This window comes from Vulpes lagopus, chromosome 6 (assembly GCF_018345385.1).
Source record: "Vulpes lagopus strain Blue_001 chromosome 6, ASM1834538v1, whole genome shotgun sequence".
NCBI classification, from domain to species: Eukaryota; Metazoa; Chordata; class Mammalia; order Carnivora; family Canidae; genus Vulpes; species Vulpes lagopus.
The window spans coordinates 30098740-30120659 of NC_054829.1; the positions used below are offsets into that span (position 1 = coordinate 30098740).

Consider the following 21920-nt stretch of genomic DNA (forward strand, 5'->3'; position numbering starts at 1 on the left):
AATCAGATCATGTCACTTTTCCTGCTTTCAATCCTTCACTTGCTGCTCACCATCTGACATCAAGGTTATTAAGGTAGCTCACCATGCTCTCTAATGTTATGTCCCACCCACCTGCCAAGCTCCTCCCTCTAGCCGACCTCCTTTCCATCTTCCATGGCCACTACCACTCCAAAAGGAAAAAAGGTGGGGAGGATGGGTCTCACGATAACATTCTTTAAATGGCACTAACTGGTTCTAATGTGTATTATCTGGAGCCAGGAAGTCCCCCAAATTTGCATGAATCATTAGTCACCCATTTTCTGCCTGTCTCAAACCTATCTTAATGTTCTTAGTTTTCTTAAAAAAAAAAAAAAGTAAAAAAAAAAGTCATAGTTTGGATTAGGAACCATATTTCTATCCAATTATTTACCATGAAGTTTATATGTGTTTCAGTCCTCCTTGAGAAACAAGACAATCTATTCCTTCATTCTACCCAGATAAGGTACTTATAGAATAGCTTTTTCTCAGTGAACATATCCATCAAGTGTGTGTGTGTATCCATCTCCAAATATATATATCCGTTTCTACCAAAAAGATATATATCCATCTCCACCAAATATATATATAGATCCACCTCCCCCAAATATATATATATGTGTGTGTATATATATATATCTATGATATATAGAGAGAGGGATATATCTCCATCTCCACCAAATACGTATTTATTTCTCTTCTTCGCCCACTAAGCAAACAAGCCAGCACCCCGGAACGTCCACCAGGAGGCGCCGGGGGCGTCGCCAGACCTGCGGTGCCTTTACCGTTGGAGAGACCGCGAGGGATGCAGCAGCGATGGAAACCGGCTTCCTTTTTCAAGAAGCAGTGAGGGAAGGGAGCAGAGCCGCGTTATTTTAGGGAGACCTTGTCGCACTCCTCCTCCCGCGGGTACGCAGCGTCCGGGATGTGTGCAGGCCCCATGGAGAGACGCTGGCGGTGGCGGCGGTGGCAGCTGGGGCTCCTACCGCGGCTGCAGCCGGCGGTGATCCGACCCCGCGGGCGCGGGGACTGAAGACGCGCAAGGGAGAGCGGCGAGCTGCGAACAAAAGCCCGCGGCGCGGGGCTCGAGCCCGGGACGTGCGGTGAGTGAACCCGCCCGGGGACCCGGGAGCGGCGGGCACTGGCGTGGCCGGGCTAGCTGGGTCCCCGGAGCCCTCCTCGCTGGGATACGTAGGGGCACTCGGAGGGCACCCAGGGGGGCAGGTGAGCGAGCCGAGATTGGGGTGGATGGTGCCTTTAGCACTTGCAGATTTGGAGGGAACCGAGCGCATTTGAGAGGACCCAGGCACCTTCTCCATCCCCAGAAAACAGCGAGGACGGGGGTGGGGATGGTGGGGATGGTGGGGGACGAGCACAGCTCCAGCAAGCCTTGCCCAAAAGACTGAACGAGAATCGAACACCTCTCCGGGGAGGCCTTTTGTAATTGAGGCATTTCTCTCCGACCTTCCATCAGCCCCAGGCCGCGGTGTCCTTTGGCAGGGGGGAAATCATATACTATAGATCATGTAAATTTATCATACAAATCACGGGGCCTCTGAGCCTAATCCCAAATAAACTTCCTCCCTAGGCAAATGGGGTCCCCGCAGCAATGCACTTTGAGGATGAACAGGCCTCTTCCTTTTTTGTTCCTGCAAAGCTGCATCCCCGATCCCCGCCTAAGCTACAAACAAATACACTAATCCTCCCGGGAATCCTCCACAGCCTCCCTGGCCGGCTACTGCCTGCACCGCGATCTTTTCATCTTCACTTGCAGCAGGAAGGAGATGCATCCAGCGGGCCAGGCGCCCTGGGGAGCCGGGCCCCAGACTCCTGCCCGCACACCGGCTGGGGGAGGTTGAGGCTCTCCTCTGCACCAGTACCCGCCCTCTCCCGCCCCCGCCCCCGCCCCCGCCCCCCGCCCCCGCCTGGGTTTTCAGGGCAGCAGTATTATGATTTACGTTCCCCTGGACCTCTGCGTCTAATCCCAAAGCGGATTAAATTGGGAGGGGGTGTATATGAATGGGGCGGCGGGGCTGCTCATGTATTCCTCGGTGTCCCCCCTTGTCTCCCTCAGGGACTCCACAAAAGGACAGGGCCCAGCCATGGTAGACCCCGTGTCGGAAGAGGAAAAGGCGGGAGCCGAGCCTGGAGGGTCGGGCGGTGATGGAGCCGCTGCGTCCGCGCCCCCCGACGCCCAGCAGCCCGCCGCCTCTTCGGCTTCGGCCTCGGCCTCGGCGGCGGCGGCGGCGGCGGCGGCGCAGCCCCACAAGGCTGAAGCCCCGAGCGCCGCGGAAGAAGGCGGGCGGCGGGAGCAGTCTCCGCTGCTGCACCTCGACCTCTTCAACTTCGACTGCCCGGAGGCCGAGGGCAGCCGCTACGTGCTGACCAGTCCCCGCTCGCTGGAGGCCTGCGCCCGCTGCGCCGTCAAGCCGGTGGAGCTGCTGCCGCGCGCGCTGGCGGACCTGGTGCGCGAGGCCCCGGGCCGCTCCATGCGAGTGGCCACCGGCCTGTACGAGGCCTACGAGGCGGAGCGGCGCGCCAAGCTGCAGCAGTGCCGGGCCGAGCGCGAGCGCATCGTGCGCGAGGAGAAGCGGCGCCTCTTCACGCCGCTGGGCGCCGCCGCCGCCGCCGCCGCCGCCGCCCCGGCCCCCAGCGCAGGCGGCAGCAGCAGCAGCAGCAGCGCCAGCCTCCCGGCCTCGCCCGCGCCGCGTGCCACCCGCAAGGCATCCTCCAGCCCGTCCCCCGCCCGGACGCAACCTCCGCCCGCCGCTCCGCGGGCCGGCAGGAAGAGCCACTCGCTGGACTCGCTGTCCCGCCGGCGCGAGGGCGCCCTCAGCTCCGAGTCCGGCGCGTCGTCCTCGTCCTACAGCGGGGAGAGCCTGCGGGAGCTGCGCTGGCCTCCGCGGGCCTTGGCCAGGAACAGCTGCCCTGCGGGCTCCGCGTCCTCCGCCCCCAACCCGCTGGGCCGCCCGTCCGCCCTGGCGCTGGCGCCGCTCACGGGCCGCAGCTTCAGCCTGGGTGACCTGAGCCACTCTCCGCAGACCGCCCAGCACGTGGAGCGCATCGTGCGCCAAGTGCGCGCCGAGCGAGGCCTGCGTGGGGTGCCGGACCGCGACCGAAAGATCGCGGCGCTGATGCTGGCGCGCCACCAGGAGGAGCGCCTGCTGCTGGAGCAGCGCGCCGCCGCCCACGGCCAGTGGGAGCAGCAGCGCGTGCGCGCGGAGCAGCGGCGCGAGCGCGAGGAGCGGGAGAAGCAGCGCGCGCTGGAGCAGGGCCGCCGGGCCTGGGCCGCGCAGGTGGAGGAGCGGCGCGGCCGCCGGGGCCGCGAAGAGCGCGAAGAGGCGCGGCGGCGACAGCGGCAGTGCGAGCGCAGCGAGGAGCGGCGGCGGGAGCTGGCCGAACGCCAGGGCCTGCTGCGGCGGGAACGCGTGGAGCGCGCGGCCCGGGAGGATCGGCTGCGCAAGCTGCAGCAGGAGCAGAACCTGAAGCAGCGGGAGGAGGGCCTGCAGGAGGGGCGCGAGCGCGCCGAGCTGGCCCGCAGGGAGCGCGCCCAGCGCGCGGCCCGCACCAAGCAGCGGCAGGAGGGCCAGCTGCAGCGGGAGAAGCGGGAGCTGAGCCGGGCGGAGCGGGCGCGCCACGAGGCTCTGCTGCAAGGCCGGGCTCGGCAGGAGCGCGCGGAGCGCGAGGGCTTGCGGAGCTCCCTGGAGGCCAGCTTGGGCCGCGCGCAGGAGAACTACGAGCAGTTGGTGGAGCAGCGCGCCCGCGAGCTGCGGGAGCGGGCCCGGCGGGAGGAGCTGCAGGGCCGGCGGGCCAAGGAGGTGGCCGAGCGCAGAGAGCGCGAACACCAGGCGCACCTGGAGGCGCTGGCCCGCGCGGGGGAGCGGCGGCTGCAGCACGCCATGCAGGCTGCCGAGGAAGCGGTGCAGCAGAAGGCGCGGCGCGTGGGCCAGAGCAGGCTGGAGAAGGAACGGGCCCAGCGCGCCAATAAGGAGAAGGTGGAGAGGGACGAAGACTGCCGCCGGCGGGAGCTGCTGCAGGCCATCGGGCGCAAGCTGGAGCGCAGCGAGCAGCTGTCCCGGGAGCGACGGAGCGCGCTGGAGAGCGCCCGCTCCACGGCCCGGGCCTCCTTCCACGTGCGCGAGAAGGTTCGCGAGGAGACCAACACGCGCTCCTTCGACCGCATGGTGCGGGACGCCCAGCTGCACGCCAGCCTCGACCGCAAATGACCGCCGCCCAGAGCTGGCCAGGCTGCCACCCTCAGCCCTTCGGGGCCGCCCTTGGCCTTTTTGACCAGACTGTGGAAGTCTCTAGTGGAGGCCCAGCCCCGCGGCCTCGCCAGGCTCCCTACCAATGAGGCAATGAGGGGACAGATTTGAGACCTGCCAGCTCACCGCCTTTTTAAAAACTCACTTCATTTGGAAATGACATAGCACAATCTCTGACCACATCCATCCTCCGTGGCTCCCGCAGCGGCCCTCACCAAGGGTTGGAATAGAAAAAGAGCTGGGAGAGGGGAGCTGAGTCGGGACTGGGGGAGGACCCCTGTAGGAGAAGGTGCAGAGGTGGCGGCTCCCTTGGGCAGCAGTCAGCCCAGGCACCTGTCGCCTATTGGTGTCTGGGGTGACATTGGTTACTGCAGCTGAGGCGGTGTCTCCTTGGCTCACCTCCATCCTTTTAAATAATGGCAAGTTGCACAAAGCTTGGCGGCCTCGCAGAAAAGCACAGCTGTTCCAAGGTGTTAGGCCACACCAAGTGACCCCAAAAGCGATTGATTTTTGTATGCTTGAAGTTTAATCTGCCACTTGAGCAAATTCTGGGCTTAGTTCTGATACTTTTTTGGTTGATTCCCCTAGGCTTTCCAGTTAGACAATCATCCTGCAAATAATGATCAATTTGTGTCTTTTTCCCCTCTCTCTCCTTATTCTCCCAAGTGACACAAGGAATCGGCTGGTGTACTGATGCTGTTCACTTTAGTGGAAGCCCCTAGCCCCTGGGGGAGATGAGTTCCCTAGGCAGCAGTGTTCCGCCCGATTCTGCTTTCTTGCAGGGTAGCTTCAGGGGAGGCAGTGTCTGATGCCCACCTCCCAGTGTGGAGCCCACTCCTCGAAAGACAGCAGCCATGCCTTAAGAAGCAGAGCTACCTTATGTGCCTGCCCAGGCCAATCCTGCCTAAATCTCCAGCCCTGGATGCAGTCCCAAGGGTGGTGGGCCCAGTGAGCCTGGAGCTAGGATTCCCTTTGTGAAGGATCCATCCTGGCTGCTCTGAGGGTAATTTCCTGTGATGGCAAGCATTGCCACTTTGCTGTTGTGAGTTGTGGTCGCTACTGTTGGTAGTATATCTTCCCCTCTTCCACCCTCTGCCCCCCACCCCCGCCGCCCCCCCATGAGGAAAAAAGAATGTCCCCCTTAAGTTCCTGGTTCCCTCTCACCTTTGCCAAAAGTGTTGAATCTGTCTCTCCATTGCCTCACTTTTCCTACTGGCCAAATGGGGCCATCAGTACTCTTCTGGTACCTCAAGGTCTTCTGGATCCAAAGCACCACCTCAGTATTATTTGTTGGTCTTATTTGTGCCTTTCTTGACTTGGAGTTGGGAGGTAGGAAGGCTGCTGTTGGCCTAGTTTGTTTCTGGGAATATGGATTCCTGGCGTTGGAAGGGGCAGTGCGTCACACCAGATGATCATTTAGCTTCTGGGGGGGCGGGGTGGAGTACTCGCAAGACCAGGCCAGTTGTCCTCAGGCAACTTTAATACTTCCTTCCCATGAAGCCTAAATCAGCCCCCAGCCATATCCACCCACTGACTCCGCCTTCATCACAGAAAACATTACATTTTACATTAAATCAGGAGCAGGAAATAAAAGTTACCAAAAAATAAAATAAAAAAAGAATCAGGGTAGAGAACTACTGTATTAGACATGTTTCATGTGTATTCTTCGGGGCAGAATTGTCCCCAAAATGTCTGGTATTACACACACACACACACACACACACACATATATATACACTCCCATCTGTACCCCCTTCCCCAATTGCATGCCAGCAGGTACAAAAGCATTGTGTAGAAGGGACCAATACTTAGGTGTTACACAGGAGCTGTGCCAAGGTTCATTTCTTGAATGGGTGAATTGTTCCCTCTAATTTTCTTCTTGTCGGAATCCTGGTAATCAGTGAGCTAGCTGTAATAATTGGTATTGTCTGAGTCAGGGGCATCTAACTAAAAGGTTAATTTGGGACTTACTGGTTCTTACTTTGTGGCTCCTGGTTTCCTAGAGAACTTTTGAGACTTTAATAGAAAACACATAAAACTACTTTCTTCCAAAGTACATGCATTCATTTGAGAAGGATGCAATCAGGTTTTCTTTTTTTTTTTTTTTTTCTGAGTTTTTTTTTTTTAAGATGTTATTTATTTATTCATGAGAGACACACAGAGAGAGGCAGAGACATAGGCAGAGGGAGAAGCAGGCTCCATGCAGGGAGCCCGATGTGGGACTTGATCCCAAGACTCCAGGATCACACCCTGAGCCGAAGGCAGAGCCTTAACCGCTGAGCCACCCAGGCGTCCCACAATCAGGTTTTCTGGATAAGGCACTGAAAGGTACACAGGTGATCTTACCTTGCCCTTTGTTCAGTTTTTTTTCTGACTTACTGAGTGACTTTGGGTAGATCACCTCTCTGTGCTTTGGTTTCCCCACCTGTGGAATGGGGATGGTGACTTTGGCCCTCCTCTACATTGTGAAGATGAATCAGAATCAAAATGGTTTCTCAGTTCTATGACTTTAGAACTGCAGGTGCAATTGCCATAAACAGAAAGGATCATGTGACTGTACTATGCCCAGAGAGTAGTAATGTACTGTCTTGATCTAGTGCAGAAAGCAATGGTCTGAAAAAGCACATTGCAGCTAATTAGACTTAAATAAAAGTTAAAAAAAAAAAAAAAAAGAGTCCTCCAAGGGGGGAAAAAACATATTGCAGATCATAGCGTCACATGTGATGCAAAGGCCCAGGTCTGAGTCTGAATGTCACCAAATTAGAGGTTTGCACTTAGAGAAAAGCATTAAGTGCAAACATACCACAACGCAGTTTGTAAAGGAAAAGATTTTGGATTCTAAAAAAAGAAAAGAGAAGAAATCCATATAGCTAAGTAAAATTAAAGCAAAAACAGAAGTCAAACCTAGTAATCATAAAGAATGGTTCTAAATTTCAGACCATCCTCTAGAATAGAGACCTAACTCTATATCCTAGGATAAATGGCCACGTTGCCCTTTGTGGAGGTGCAATTTCCAGAATCCTTTGTTAGGCCTTTCCTTTGTATTCTTCTCTTTGAAGTGATACCAGAGAGAAGTGGTTCTTATTCTGAACAGCAAGGGACAATAAAAGGGTTGGGGGCAGTGGGGATGGTAGGTGGAGAGAGGCGTACTTATAAGCATTCTAACATGGGCCTTAGAGCACCTTGCTGGAAGTTTTCTTACCATCCAGGAAATTGCAGCGCTGAAGTGGCCTCAGAACTTCCCATTTGCCCTCTTGGAGCATCCCCTGGCTCCAAAAAGAGAGAACATGAAGTGAAGTAAGGAAAGGTGGGAAGGGTTGGAAGAAGCTTTGATTCATTACCAAGGAAACAAGCAGGATGAAACTGTTTCAAATGAAGTCCTCAGTAGAGGTAGCCTTGCACCCAGCATCCTGCTCAGGTAATGACCCATGCCTACACCACGCCTGGACAGGAAGATGGACGTTTCCCTTCAGAAGCACCCGGGCTGAATCATCAAGGGATTTGCCAAAGGTGAAGAGTGGATGGAGTAATGAAGGCATACCAGCATGCAGTTTGTGTTCAGGCTACTCTGTAAAGTCTACCAGTTATCATTTCTTCTCCTTTAAAAGTCCAATGAAACGGAGGGGTGCCTGACTTTGCATACAGGGTTATATATTGTTTACTCTCAAATCCCTTATAGCTCATGGTTTAGCACCTCACAGTAGGCACGTAAATTCTAGATGGAGGGAAGGGTAAGGTAGAGAGTGGACAGATAATGGACAAATGAGGTGATCTGAGGAAATCTGTGAAGAATAGATGGGATGGGCAGGCCTCCATTCATTTGACAAATTTGTATTGAATATCTGCTGTGTGCCAGGCACTGCTTTTGATGCTGAGAAGACAAAGTCTGATCACTGACCCTGGGAACCACTTATGCTTCATTGTCATGAGCAGATATCTGTATGTCCCCACTGGGCTTAACTACCTTCCCACCCTGGTATCCATCCACAGGCAGGGCTGATGGTCCTTCAGGCACAAACTTCAAGCCTTTTCCGTTTCCTGGGGACACACCATCTGCCAACCAGCTATCACACAGTCTCTGTTGTTCTTTTTCCCTTGGTTAACCAGGAGCCATGATTAATCAGGTCAAATTCATAAGGTCATGTACTTAATCAGCTTTAAATTACAGTAAAAGAGAGAGAGTGATCTTAATCACCTTCAAGAATGTTATTTGTCACGACATTAACAAAAACAGCACAATGATCATCCAAAAAGAAAAAAAAAAAAGTAATGATCATCAACCTAGAGAATGAGCCTCAGGCCATGCAGAGTCCCACATCACTAAAACAGGGTACTAGTTTCATCATCCAACTGTTCTTGCGCTGAGACAAGGAACTTAACATTTCAGAAGCATTTCCAGTTTAAAAGTTCCGACAAAAAGAGACTTCTGATCAATACTACATTGATGAGGAAGGTTAGTGAAGCAAATATTCTTAAGGCGTCCAGGTGATTGAGGTTGCCCCGTAGGTTACCATGTAGATTTGCCTTTTCTCTACCATATGACTGCCATCTCCACCCTGCGTGTCCCAGGGAAGCATTTGGCAGATGAATACAAGGAAACCTGGCATTTCTTGACATGACCTGGAAAGTGGCTTTCAGGGACCAAGTAGATAACTTTCAGTTCTAGAATGTTGCTTAGGCTTTATATGTGATATGTGATACGTTTGGCTTCGGCCATCTGATGCAGCACAGTTTTGCTGTATTATGATCAATCACATGCTTTGATTACATGACTGTATAGAAGAACACCTGGTCTGCTCACCTATGTATGCTATACCATGGAGCTCTGGTGCTTTCTCTATATGCATCTCCTCCCAGCCCCAACCATCCCTTCACATGTCCCGTCAGACTGGGCCCTGGTGCTGTTTTGGCTTCCCATAAGTCAAGGTGGGGACAGAGAGTGGACTTTGTAGCAGATGTTAGGATATAGAAGGGGAGGGTGTTTTCCATTTGAGGAACAGGGTGATCGTTGTTTGCACTGTTGTTACTTCCTAATATATCAAAGGTTGTCATGTCCCACATGAGTGTAGACTTAGTCCAAAGTGATTTTTAAATTAGCTTCCATTTTGAAGTGTTCATGCCTTTCTTCCTCTCCATTAGTACAGTATTGGTGGCATGTTTTTGTGTCAGAAACTTGCACAATTCATAAGACTGTCAAGAAGACAGTAAATCCACATCTACTCCTGTGTTTGAATATATGTGTGAGCACACACATACACACACACACCTACCAATTCCAGCATCAGTGTTCTTTCAGAGGGAGGGAAATTGCAGTTGTATTCCTCCAGGGAAGGGTAAGCTCTGGGGAAACTGAGCTGCCACTCGGGATGGGTCCATTGATTCCACCTACCTCCAGCTCCAGAGCTGCTTCAGGCTCTGGCCCGTAAGCCTAGTGTCCATATTTCACAAACCCAGCAATGAGCCATGTGGGTGACAAAGGGTTTTCATACTGCCACTATGCTTCTCCTTTCCCCTACTGAGTGTGACAGACTGGCTGGGAAATGGAATTTGGATGCCAAAATGTTGACATTCGGAACATCTCAGCATGATGGAATGACTAATATCTACAAAGTTCTGAACATCCAGTCCATGTGGCAGCCATACCTTCAAGGCAAAGAGTTTGGCAAAGAAGCAAGTGTCTTGATTTATTCAGACTATTACCTACTATTCCACGGGCCCTTCTTGTCATCTATGAAAGGAAGGCAATAGATCCTACATGGTAGGGAGTTGTTAAATGAGTTAATGCTTGGAAAGCAACATAGCCCCCCTGGGAAATAGCACTCAATTCATGGATATTGTTATTCTGAACTTGGGCAGAAAAGGAAGGAATGAGGTAGGTTGAATGTCAGCCAGCTGGTCCTGGTGGACACCAGGCTTTGATGGTAGCCCTTTGTGCTTGTCTGGATCCCCTGCTGTGCAGCAATTTCCCCCAACCAATCCAAAGGAAGGGACTCTGGAATAATGCTCCCCCACCCCAGTAATGTGCTGTAACCTGGGGTTGGGGAAGGAGGGATTACCTTGTTTACCAAATTTTTGGCAATAAAATTGACATCTGGTGACTTTTCTCAAAATTTTATTTTAAGACTTCCTAAATGATGGCTAAGATGAAGGAATGTTTTAAAATATGTACACCTTTCTTGGGGAAAAGGATGTTTCAGCCGTGGTGCTAAATTCTACAGTAGTATCTTTAGCAGAACCACGGAGAAGAGGTTATGGGAGGCACACTGGTACTGCAGGATGTGATACCTGGCAGAAAATTCTGGGGTGTACTGCTGTCTCTGCTATGGCCACATGGAAATGAGAAACAGGGTCTGGGGCTAGCTCAGCCTGGGAAAGTGCTGATGGCTCATTGTAGGAACAGATGTGGGAGCAGACGGAGGGAGGTGGGTGTGTATTAGCATTGCCTCATCCCCAACAAATGACTTTTCCTAAGAAGGCTCAGAAAATGCTATCCTTTCCTGCCCCACTGGCCCTGCAGACAGCTGCCTAGAGGACGGCTGCAGAACTGGGCTTGTTGAAGTTGAGTCCTCATTCTGGATGTATAGAAGTGCATGGCCGAGTGCCCAATGGCAGCTCTCACTTGCACTTCAGGAAGTGAAGTGCCCTCCTGCTGCGTTACCTTCCTTCTGCCCTTGGACACCCTAGAGGGAGGCCCCCACTAGACCTTAGAGGCCTCCTGAGCCCTCAGCAAAATAGTAGAGTAGGTGAGACATGACTCCCAGGAACATCTGCTTTTTGAAGAGAACCTGCAGGGTGAGCAAAACGCATAGCCAAAGTGAACAGTTTGTAGACACTGGGATTGTGGGTAATGATAACTAACGCATATATTGAGTACTTACTCTGTGCAGCTGTTTTATTATTTTTTTTTTAAATTTTTTTTATTTTTATTTATTTATGATAGTCACAGAGAGAGAGAGAGAGAGGCAGAGACACAGGCAGAGGGAGAAGCAGGCTCCATGCACCGGGAGCCCGACGTGGGATTCGATCCCAGGTCTCCAGGATCGCGCCCTGGGCCAAAGGCAGGCGCCAAACCGCTGCGCCACCCAGGGATCCCTGTGCAGCTGTTTTAAACACCTAATCCTCACTAGGTCTCTATGAGGTAGATGATATTATTATTATTATTCCAATTTTACAGATGAGAAAACCGAGGCACTAAGTTTAGGTGACTTGCCCAAAGTCACATGACTTGTAATGAGCATAATTGGGCTTGGATTTAGTTAATCTGGCTGTATAGCAAGTGCTTGTAACTAGTATGTTCTGTGACTTCTTGGGAATCAGTGAGAAATATATTGTTTAAAAGTGGGCCCTCCTGGAGCTTTCCAATGCCAGCCATTTGAATCACCATCCACCATGCCCATGCATAAGGCCTGCAAGGAGAAAGCTCAGGCCTCATCTGGACCTGGCGGGTTGTGCTGGCAGTTAAGGTGATATTGAGGCTCACTGCCTGGAGAAAAGATGAAAGACTCTCATGCTGACCTTGAAGCTTACCACAGCTGGGATGGTACATGTTCTAGAGCAGAGATTCTCAAGGGTTGTCCTAGGCCAGCAGGATTGGCATCAGCTCTTCTGGGGATGGGGGGGACCTTGCAGTCTGTGTTTTAACAAGCCTTGGAATGATTCCAATGTGCGCCTATGTTTGAGAACCACTGCTCTGAGACCTGTGCTTTCCAATTCAGGAGTCACTAACCACATCTGCCTGTTTCAATTTAAATTAGTCAAATTTAAATGAAACTAAAATTCAGCTTCTCAATCACACTAGCCACCTTTCAAGTGTTCAGTAGCCACATGTGCCTGATAGCCACCCTCTTGGACAGCATAGGTATAGAATATGTCCATCATTGCAGTAAGTTCCATTGGGCTGCACTGCTCTAGAACCTTGCTGCTACTCCAGACCATGGTCCACAGACTGTCAGCATTGGCATCACCTAGGAGTTGGTTAGAAATGAAGGGCTCCATCCCAGATCTTCTGATTCAGAGTCTGCTTTTTTGCAAGATCCCCAGTTAATTTGTGCTGCTCTTTAAAGTTTGAAAGTCACTACTCTGGAAGTCAAGCCCAAATCAAGTTCATTTTGCATGTGTGATTAACTCCCATTGGTAAATTCTTCCTACTACCTTGCCTCCTTGTTTCTAGGCAACTCTTTCCTTCTTGACAAACTTGTGTCAATTTGGGCTAGGCTTCTACTTCCTGGGCCACTAGATCATATTTCAAAACTCAAAGGGAAATTAGACACCATCCATCCCTCTCTCCATTTGAATGATATGAATCAGTCCCCTGCCCTGGCCAGACATTATGCTGGGGGTTCCCAGCATAATCTCTGGGCTGCCAGCTGCATATCTTACTTTCTGGGTGTTGCCTCTACCGAGTAGTCCCAGTTATAATTGGCTACACCTTCACGCAGAGGCAAGTGCTTGTTTTTACTATCTCACAAAGCCAGGTGTTTGAGTGCTAAAGTCCAGTGGTTTACCTGCCTCCTTCCTGCAAACGGGAACCCAGTAGAGTGAGCTTCATCTCACCTGATACATCAATTATCATTAATCAGACCAGCTCTTCCTGCGTCTTGAGATTCACAACAAAAGAATATTAGGAGTGAAGCCATTTCATTATTTGGTATGGGCCCAGCCAAAATCTGGCCTTACTTTTCATGGTGTGCCTCCGTTGCCATCTGGGGGTCGAGAATTCTGCATAGGCTCCTGTTTCCTGCAGCCACTAAAAGAAACAAAAACAAGTAACAAGGAAGGAAGAGAGTGAGCTGCTTTGGAAGGGGAAAAGGCTGATATAGGAAAGATTATTAAAATCAGTAAAAGCATCACTCTGTTCAAGAAAGGAGAACATGCAGTGGGAGCACAGCAATAAAAGACAGGGACAAAAAGAAGGGAGGAGAGGCTGAAATACATGAGGTTGAAGCCATAGATAGAAAAACGCAGGCGGATATCTATCTTGTGACTCTGAGCATGGCTAAATAAGTCAATGTTTCAATAGAGGGGTAAGAAACCCCTCACCAGCACCATCTTAAGGCAGCAGAAATAAGACCCAGGGAGGAGAAGGGAGAGAACAGGTGCCTTAGACAGTGATGGTTTGCTGTTTGGGTCCCAATCCAAAACGTGTTAATAGTTCATACATGTCAGGTCTACATAGATAACGGTAGGCAAGCGGACCCTAAAGGGTTTTCCAAAAGTCGCCAAAACTCCTAGTGAAAAGGCTGTACAAGTAATGAAAACATGTATAGTTTCTTCTGCCAGTGATCAAAGCAGTTAAAAGATCCTTGGAATCCAATCAAAGGTACTTTTGGAATCTTTTCTCTAGTGGGCATTAGAATGGATCTAGTTTCTACCTCAAGGAGCAGAAGAAAAAGTATACAGAGCCCAAGGGAAAGCCAGTATGCCTTGTAACTTTGAGGGCATGTTTGCTAGCAGGTGCATCATTTGGAAGGTGAAGACTTGAGATGCACACAAAATGCTAGAATTTAGAATGATTTAGAAAGTAATAGATTGTATTTTGGGGGCAAGAGAAAATCTACTACTGATTTTTTTTTACTGTCCTTATTGTCTAATCCTGACAACAGGGGCCAGATTGCCCTGAAGCTTTTCAATTTGGCTAAATGATAAGAAATTGCTGATACACAACTGTTTTTTTTTTTTTGACCTACAAAGCAGCAAACAGCAAGGTGACTGGTGCCCTTAATGAGCTTTCAGAAGCCCCTCAGGAACTGGGTGTGGAGGTAGGAGGGAGATGCCCAGATGGCTGGGCTGTCCAGGTCTCATGCAAAAAATAGATGGCCCTAAAGGAGCTGTCCCAGACAGGCCAAGGGCAGCCTGCTGGTGTGCACAGCTTCTCTGCCTGCACGAAGTAGAAATTCACATCGGTGTGTCTAAACGGGAGCTCACTCCGCCTACCCCACTGCAACAGTGGACTGCACAGCAGTTCATTTTCTTAGAATCTGCAAACTTTTCTGCAGAGTCTGTGGCCTTCTGTTTGATGCGCGCTCCCAGGAGTCCTGTAGAAGCAAGTTGAGCAGCATGCACCGCCTGCCCGGAATACCAAACAGCGAGCAGCAGAACAGCAGCGCAGGCCCCTGTCCCTCGGCCACAGCCAGCTACACCGGCTCCAGCTCCGCCCCCCAAGAGCCCCCTCCCTCCCTGCACTGTGGCTCTTCTACAAACCCACTTGTTTCCAGGTGGCAGAAATACGCCTGCAATCCAACAATATGTTTCTAAAACCTTCTCCATGACAACGCAGGGCCACAAGCAGGCTGCCAGCTTAGAGCCAGCCAGAGAAAGGCCCTAGGGGCAGATGGCATAGAGACAGCACGGGGCAGCGGAGGGGGGGAAGGGTGCCAAAAGTCCGCCTGAGCAGCACTGCATTCTGGGAGTTAATGCCCCAAACTCTGGGAAAGGGGTTTGGGGAAGTAGTGAGCAAATGTCTCTGGATGCCCAGCAATGATCATTCATAAACCTTGACTTTAGCACCGAAGCCAAATAGTTCAGGGTAGCTTGGACTTCCTCCCTGTTACAGCTAAACGAGAGGAAAGAAATTGTGAAAATCTGGCAAAGAAGGACCTGTTTTTTAAAATGGGCTGCCAGTGCTTGTGATTAGACAAATTCTTTATGAATCTCAAGTGTTGTCCAAATGGTGTGTCTCACAGATGTTTCCTCCCCCAACTGGCCCATATCACCCTAACCCCCCGCCAATGGCATGGTGGCCAGAGCCTAAGAACCAGGATCTCGGCTTCCCCTCCCTAATATTTAATGACAGCAATAACCTTAGGGCAGGATGCTGGGCACAGCAAGGATGGCTTCTCAAGACCCAGAATCTACAGAGAAGCTTTCTAGGAAGCAAGCTTAATGTTGGCAATGTGTAGGGGCATCTAGAAAAATCATAAACAAGTGAGAAAGCCAAATGAGCAAGGTGGGGGTGTATCTGTGAGCTGGAAACAGGGGTGAAGACAGGAGCCAAACCAGATGGCCTCAATTCCCCTTCTCAACTCTGCCCTTCAGTTTTGGCTTCACTATGACTAAGCCAGAGGCAGGGCTTCAGGACCTCTAGACACCCTTTGGCAGGGAGCCAGTTACTGCCCCCACCATGTGCCTACTACACTCCACCCCAGCCTCACCCCACCTGTTTAAACAGAGCCTTTCCAATGGTGTGGTTGTTCAGTGGCTGGGCTTCAAAACAGGAGGTACCAAAGGCTCCCAACTCCAACTGGAAATCAGAAGGACATATTCATGTCAGAGGCATTAAAATCAGACCATTTGTCATCAGTCAAGGAGGGCATCAGACAAACCCAAACTCAAGGAACCCAGAGCTCTCTTTCCCCATTCTCCTGGGATTTTCAAATAGGCTCAGGGGTCCCTCTCTCTCAATTCCCTTCTACTCTTCTGATGGGGTCAGCGCTGAGCTCCTGTTCTGCCATCAACACCAGCTCTTTTTTTTTTTTTTAAGATTATTTATTTATTTATTCATGAGAGACACACAGAGAGAGGCAGAAGAGACATAAGCAGAGGGAGAAGCAGGCTCTCTGTGGGGATCCTGAAGCAGGACTCAATCCAAGGACCCCAGAATCACAATCTGAGTCAAAAGCGGACACTCAACCACTGAGCCACCCAGGTGCCACTCAACACCAGCTCTTGCTACACGGTGGAGGAGTGGACATTTCCTTTGTGTGGCTTCCTGTGGTCACTTACTCACCACACAAAGAGGGAATTGACAAAGGAGTATCGAAGGCATGCCAGCTTTGGCTACGGGGCAGTTCATGGCCACATCTACTTGATGTCAAGATACATCTCTTTTATCTCCTGGATGACAGGGCTGGCTGCATAACTTACACTGCCCAGTGCAAAGTGAAAATGTATACCTCTCATTTAAATATTATCAACAGAGATCCCCGAGTGGCTCAGTGGGCTTAGTGCCTGCCTTCGGCCTGGAGCATGATCCTTGAGTCCCAGGATCAAGTCCTGCGTCAGGCTCCCTGCATGGAGCCTGCTTCTCCCTCTGCCTGTGTTTCTGCCTCTCTCACTCTCTCTCTCTCTGTGTCTCTCATAAATAAATAAAATCTTTTAAAAAATGTTATCAACAATTTTAAGATAGCTACAGTAGAGCATTGAACCCCGCACAAGCCTCTTGTGACCACATGAGTTGTGATCACATGAGTTGCACCCCCATGATACTGGCTCTGTCAAATTGTTATACCTTACAGAAGAGGCTGTAACCAAACACTAGGAGATAAAATTTCTGAAGTCTTTAACTTTGAGGGATTTAGAACGTTTAGAGTTGCAAAACCAGACTTGTGTTAGACAAAAGACAGAAATTCAGACACCTTATTTTGTTGTCTTTTTAAATTTAATTCCCGTTCAGATCCTTCCCTACAATGGAGTGCAAGGATCAGGAGTGTTTTTCTAGGACCATCAGATGTGGGGGTAGCACATAGCCTTTCCCATAGTGGGAGAACCTGATTTCTGCTCATATCATTGAGAACCAGCCCTCTTACAAAATTGTGTAATGATTAAAACTGTAGAGTCAGGCCTTTGGATCACCTTAGGCAAATTATACCATTTCTCTGAGCCTCAGTTTCTTTGTCTGTAAAGTGGGGACAATAATGATAAGTACCTCACAGTTTGTCCTGAAAATGAGATAAAGTATGAAGAAAAAATAGCATCATGCTTGGCATGTAGCATGAGCTCAATAGATAGCTTTTATTGTTAATCTCATCATTTTTAAAAAAATCGGTGCTTCTAAAAAAAGCACTGTTGGCTGTACGATTTCTCTTAACTTCACCCGGAGAAAACGTGCTGGGAAGCATGCAGAGAGGCTGGCTGGAGGTGCCCATGCTCCATCCAAATCACAGACCCTAACAGTCAGTTAGGGTGGGGCCACTGACCCTCAACTGAGCTCCTGAGGTTACCCCACCAAAGCCGAATAAAGGCAGTTTTTGTCCCAATTCATAGACAAAATTAAGTCAAAATATAGAACTGTCTTAATTTTAGATTAGCCCCAGTGATGTTTTTCTTAAGACCTTGGTGCATGCTTCTGGATATCTACATGAGAATGTAGTATAAATGAGTGACTATTTAAAACCAACACATATTGAGTATTTTAAAGCTTAAGATTGCAAAGATCCATGACTTCCACATATTATGACACCTGAACACGTTTAAGTAAGGTGAACACAAACTTTGGGATGGTGACCTTGTATTAACTAATGTGAACCCATGAGGGGTGTGCCCAGGGCATTAATGATGTCAGAGGACTCCCTTCTTTGATGGCTTTTTTGAGGGTGGCCTCCCCTCTGACCCCACTTCACCCCATGCTCCACTAGGGAAGAAATGTGAATACAATCCATCAGAGTCTGTGCCCTAGGGAGCTCAGCCTTTTATATCTCTCCACAAATGTGTGGGATTCTAGCTCAAATGCTTGGGAGTAAACCACTATAATCTCCTTGTCATGGTAAAGGACATGCCTGAAGCAGATGTGGGGTCTGATGCCCCCTTCTGAGGCGCTCTCCTTCTCAGAAGTACCATTCTTATTCCTTTTTGGCTCAAGGATACATTCCTCTGCTCTGGGGCAAATTCAATCCCTAACAACCTGCTCATACCCCAGGCTGAAGGTCACTAGACCCACTGAGCCCTTGGAAAACTGACACTATTTCTGAGCCTTCTGGGCAGCAGAATCACAAGTGTGCATATTTGAAGATTTGTTTGGGAATGTGATGATATTGTGCATTTGGTCCCCAAAACTGAGGTTGATGGGGGGTGAGGCAGGCAGACTGTGCTCTTCTGAACCCTCAGGTCACAATGAAGGTTGCTGTCTGTACAAAGAACTCCAAAGAATGGTTTGAGGAAGGAAGGAAGGAAGGAAGGAAGGAAGGAAGGAAGGAAGAAAGAGAGAGAGAGGGATGGAGAGGGAGGGAGGGAGGGAGGGAAGAAAAGAAGGAAAGCAGGCAAGCATTAATAAAAACAGCAGCATCTTAGTGTTGCCAAGGTCAATGCTCTTGGGAAGTGTCTTCAAGGAAAGGCTGGCTGGAGGCCAGAGCCCCATCTTTCAGAGCAGCTGCCAAAGCCTTGGTATGTTGGATAGTGTGTGGTTCCATCTACATAGTGACCAGAGAAATATACCAGGGCTGCCCCACCCCAGATTTGTAAATAGACCTTCATAGTTGTAGGTAAACTGAAAACAAATCATAAAAGAATCTGCACACCTTTTCCAATTAAATGTGATGCATAGATTTCCACTACACCCACCCCTTTTACCCAGGTTTTCAAGGCAAAGATAATCAAGGAAGGGTAACTCCTGCTATACCTCACGGACCTGATCAAAACACCACCAGGCCTTACATTTGGGTGAAGCTCATCTGATAGCAGAAGTCATAGACTGGGGTCTAGCACTGAGCTGCACTTTGGCCATAGTCAACTATCACCCTTGGGAAACACTCCTTCATGGGGCCTGGCCTAGTTGACTGGACATGGAAGAAAGTCCTGGGTGTGTTTGTAGGAAGATAGAGAAGAATGGAAATTGGTCTTTAATTTTTGCTTGGGGTTAAGCATGAGGAAGTGCTTAAAATCCCTGTAGGTGAGAACCAAGGCACAATGCAGATGTATGGCACTACCATTGATCTAGTCAACATTTAGTAAGTGCCTGTAGCCTGAGAAAAAGGAGCAGGTAAGATTGTGGTCCCTGCCTCAAAGCATTCCCAGGCTGGGCCAGGTACAGTGTGTGTGTGTGTATGTGTGTATGTGTGTGTGTGTGTGTGTGTTGCAAACATGCCAACAAGTCTTTATAGGATTCTCTGATGTGCGCTCCAGTGAAGGCATAGGTGAAAGCTCCCAGGAAGTGCTGGTCCAGGGAAGGTCAAAGAGAGCTTCCTAGGAAAGTGATACCTAAGCCAAAGCTTTAGGAATGAGTACAAGGCTGAGAAGAGGCTTATTTTTCTCTTATGTTCTAGTGCATGGGCAAGCAAGTGGTCCAGGATGGGTAGACGGTCCCATGGTACTAGTTGTCCAGGGCCTAGCTTCCTTCTATCTCACTTTGTCATCTTCTAGGGTGTTTTCTTCATTTGTGTGATCAAAGTTAACTCACCAGCACCACCTCCACGTTCCAGGAAAAAAGAAGACATAGCAGGCAAACAATTTCCTCCCATAGATGTTGCTTATGTCACTTTTGCTTCTACCTCACTGGCCAGCACTTCGTCATATGGCCACTCCTGACTGCAAGGGAAGCTGGACAATATAGGCTCTGACTAAGTAGTCATCTCTCAAGCTAAAACTAAGAGGAAAAAGAAGAGAATGGACCACTGGTGGACAATCAGAAGTTTCTGTCACACCAGGGAGAGAATGGTCTATGTATATACCACAGTCAGGGCAAGAGGCAAAAGAGGATATGGTACAATGGACTTGGGATGAGCTTGGGGAAGGCTGTGCTATGTTGGGCGTGGTCAACAATCCTTTCACACGGAGGCACAGAGCTTCAACCTTGAATAAAAGTCACTCTGAAATCTGCAGTAGATTTAGTCTATGAATAATTCAGCATGGCTTTCAACTAGGGAAGTATTTGTTTTCTGATGCTTTTTAACCTACAGGAGACAATAGATCGTATGCCTCAGGGATGCATCTGCTTAAATTTGAGTGAGGAGATGGGAGGAGGGAGGGAGGGAAGGAAGGATAAAAGGAAGGTGGACAGGGACGGAGGGGGAAGGAAAGTTAGGTATAGAACAAATTGCCTCCTTCAAGCAATCTCAGAACGAGGACTTTAGCTCATGCCAGTATCAGGCTCTGGAGAAAGAACCAAAAGCTGCGGGAGCTCTCTGGGTGATGTGCACCCTGCTTCCCAGGGCACCTGCAGGAATGTGATGACTGAATGTGGAGCTCATCCATCATGGACTGGTGACCCCAAGCAGGAACCCAGAACCAATGTGCACAGCTCCTCCTGGAATGCCCAAGGCTGCTGGACCATTTGGCTTGGCATTGTCTCAAGACTAGAAGGGGTAGAAGGGAAGAGATGGGGACTTGGCTCCAAAGGCTGAGCTCCAGCTCAGTTCTACCTTTCATGGCAGTGGGACCTTGGGCAGATCTCTAGTGTGTGATGTGACAGAATAACAGGATCTAGCCAGAGACTTCACATCCTCCAGCCCTACCCCATCCGGAGACAGATGAAACGCAAGCTCTTTATTACTGATGTGTATCTGCCCTGGTAGATGAGGCTGCCCTATAAAAGACCCCTAAATGTAGGCTGAAGGCTCATGTAGGGAGTCAGTTTTTTGTTTCTCCTGAATCCCAGAATGACTTAACACTCCTATAGTAAAGAAAGGTGCATCCCACAAAAAGCATGCTGAGGAAAAGTGAGCAAGAATTTTTGTCCAAGATTCATGCAAAGCAGGTTCATTCTATATCCTTCATGCTTACTCAGGGAGGGAAGTCCCTGGACATGAGAAAGAGTCCAAGGGGAACCCTTCCCATCACAGAGGCCTAGAGCATTGCCCCCTGCCCCAGGTACTCAATCAGGCCTGGCCTCATCCTATCCCTTAGGGATGGGAGAGGAGGGTGGACAGGGCTAGGCAGAGTGGGGTTTCAAGTTTCTCTTGAGGCCAGGATTCTCTGACCATTGTTTCTTCATCTTTCAAATGAAAATTGTAAAAGCACCAGCCCTGTTTCCTCCTAGGATGACCGGAGGGAAAGCTGAACCAATGGAGATAAAACCCAAAGGCCAGGAGCCTCACCATGTAGGTGACCTTTGTTGGGGCGGCCAGTGTCCACTTCAGCAAGCCCTGGCTGGACTGGAGGCGGAACAGTAGGCTCGCTGGAGGGGCATGTTGTGTATGAAAGCAGTCCCTGCCTGTGAGCTGCCTAAGTGTTTGTTGGGAACAAAGCATGCTCTTGTGATACCTTGAGGAACAATACTCCATGGTAGACAATAGGGCACAGGTTCAGGTAGGTGGTTGCATGCGGTTCCCACGATTGCTTTAGAAGAGTCCTGTGGCTACCTCCTTCATCTCAGGGAGGGAAACTCAAACTGGACTCCATCTGTACCATCGCCAACCGCTCAACGCAGACTGAAATGACCCAAGAAGCTGGGCTTTGTCTTCCTTTGGCTCTTAGCAAGAGACAGGCTCATTTATAGGCAAATACTCAAAACATTCCAGCTTCAGTCTTTTCCTTAAGATCCTCCCATCAAGGCTGTTGCCATGACAACTGTTGCTGACCCGCCTCCAAGAAGCCGCTAGAGCCCAGGGAGGATGTGATCCTGCTGCTGCTGCTGCTGCTGCTCCTCAACATTGCTCACGCCCCCACCCTCCGTGATGCCACAGTCTTGGCAGGTCGCACCACATACACATGTACGCACGCGTGTGTGCACACGCGCCGCCGCAACTACCCTCTGCCTATATTCTTCCCATCCCTCTCTGTAGGGTGGATTGCCTGGGGAAGTCCAGAGGCTTTCTCCTCACCTACACCAGTGATTCAACTAAGCCGTGGGCACATGACCTGAGCCATGGGTCCTGTCCCTTCCCTGGGGTGAATATAGGCAGCCTCAAGGAAAGGGTTGGTTTTTTCCCCTGGCCAAGCTGGGGCTGCAAGCGGCTAGGTCTTCTCCCAGATGTTTGCAGTGAGGGAGAG

At 50.2% G+C, this 21920-nt stretch overlaps 1 protein-coding gene across 1 annotated transcript; it reads left to right on the plus strand.

Moving 5' to 3' along the window:
* Positions 1-905: 905 nt before the first annotated feature.
* CCDC177 (coiled-coil domain containing 177) lies at positions 906-4708 on the plus strand. Its single transcript, XM_041760025.1, has 2 exons — positions 906-1118; positions 2090-4708. Exon 2 carries the CDS (start codon positions 2118-2120, stop codon positions 4239-4241), a length of 2124 nt encoding a protein of 707 aa, XP_041615959.1. The 5' UTR covers positions 906-1118; positions 2090-2117; the 3' UTR covers positions 4242-4708.
* The last annotated feature ends 17212 nt before the right edge of the window (positions 4709-21920 follow it).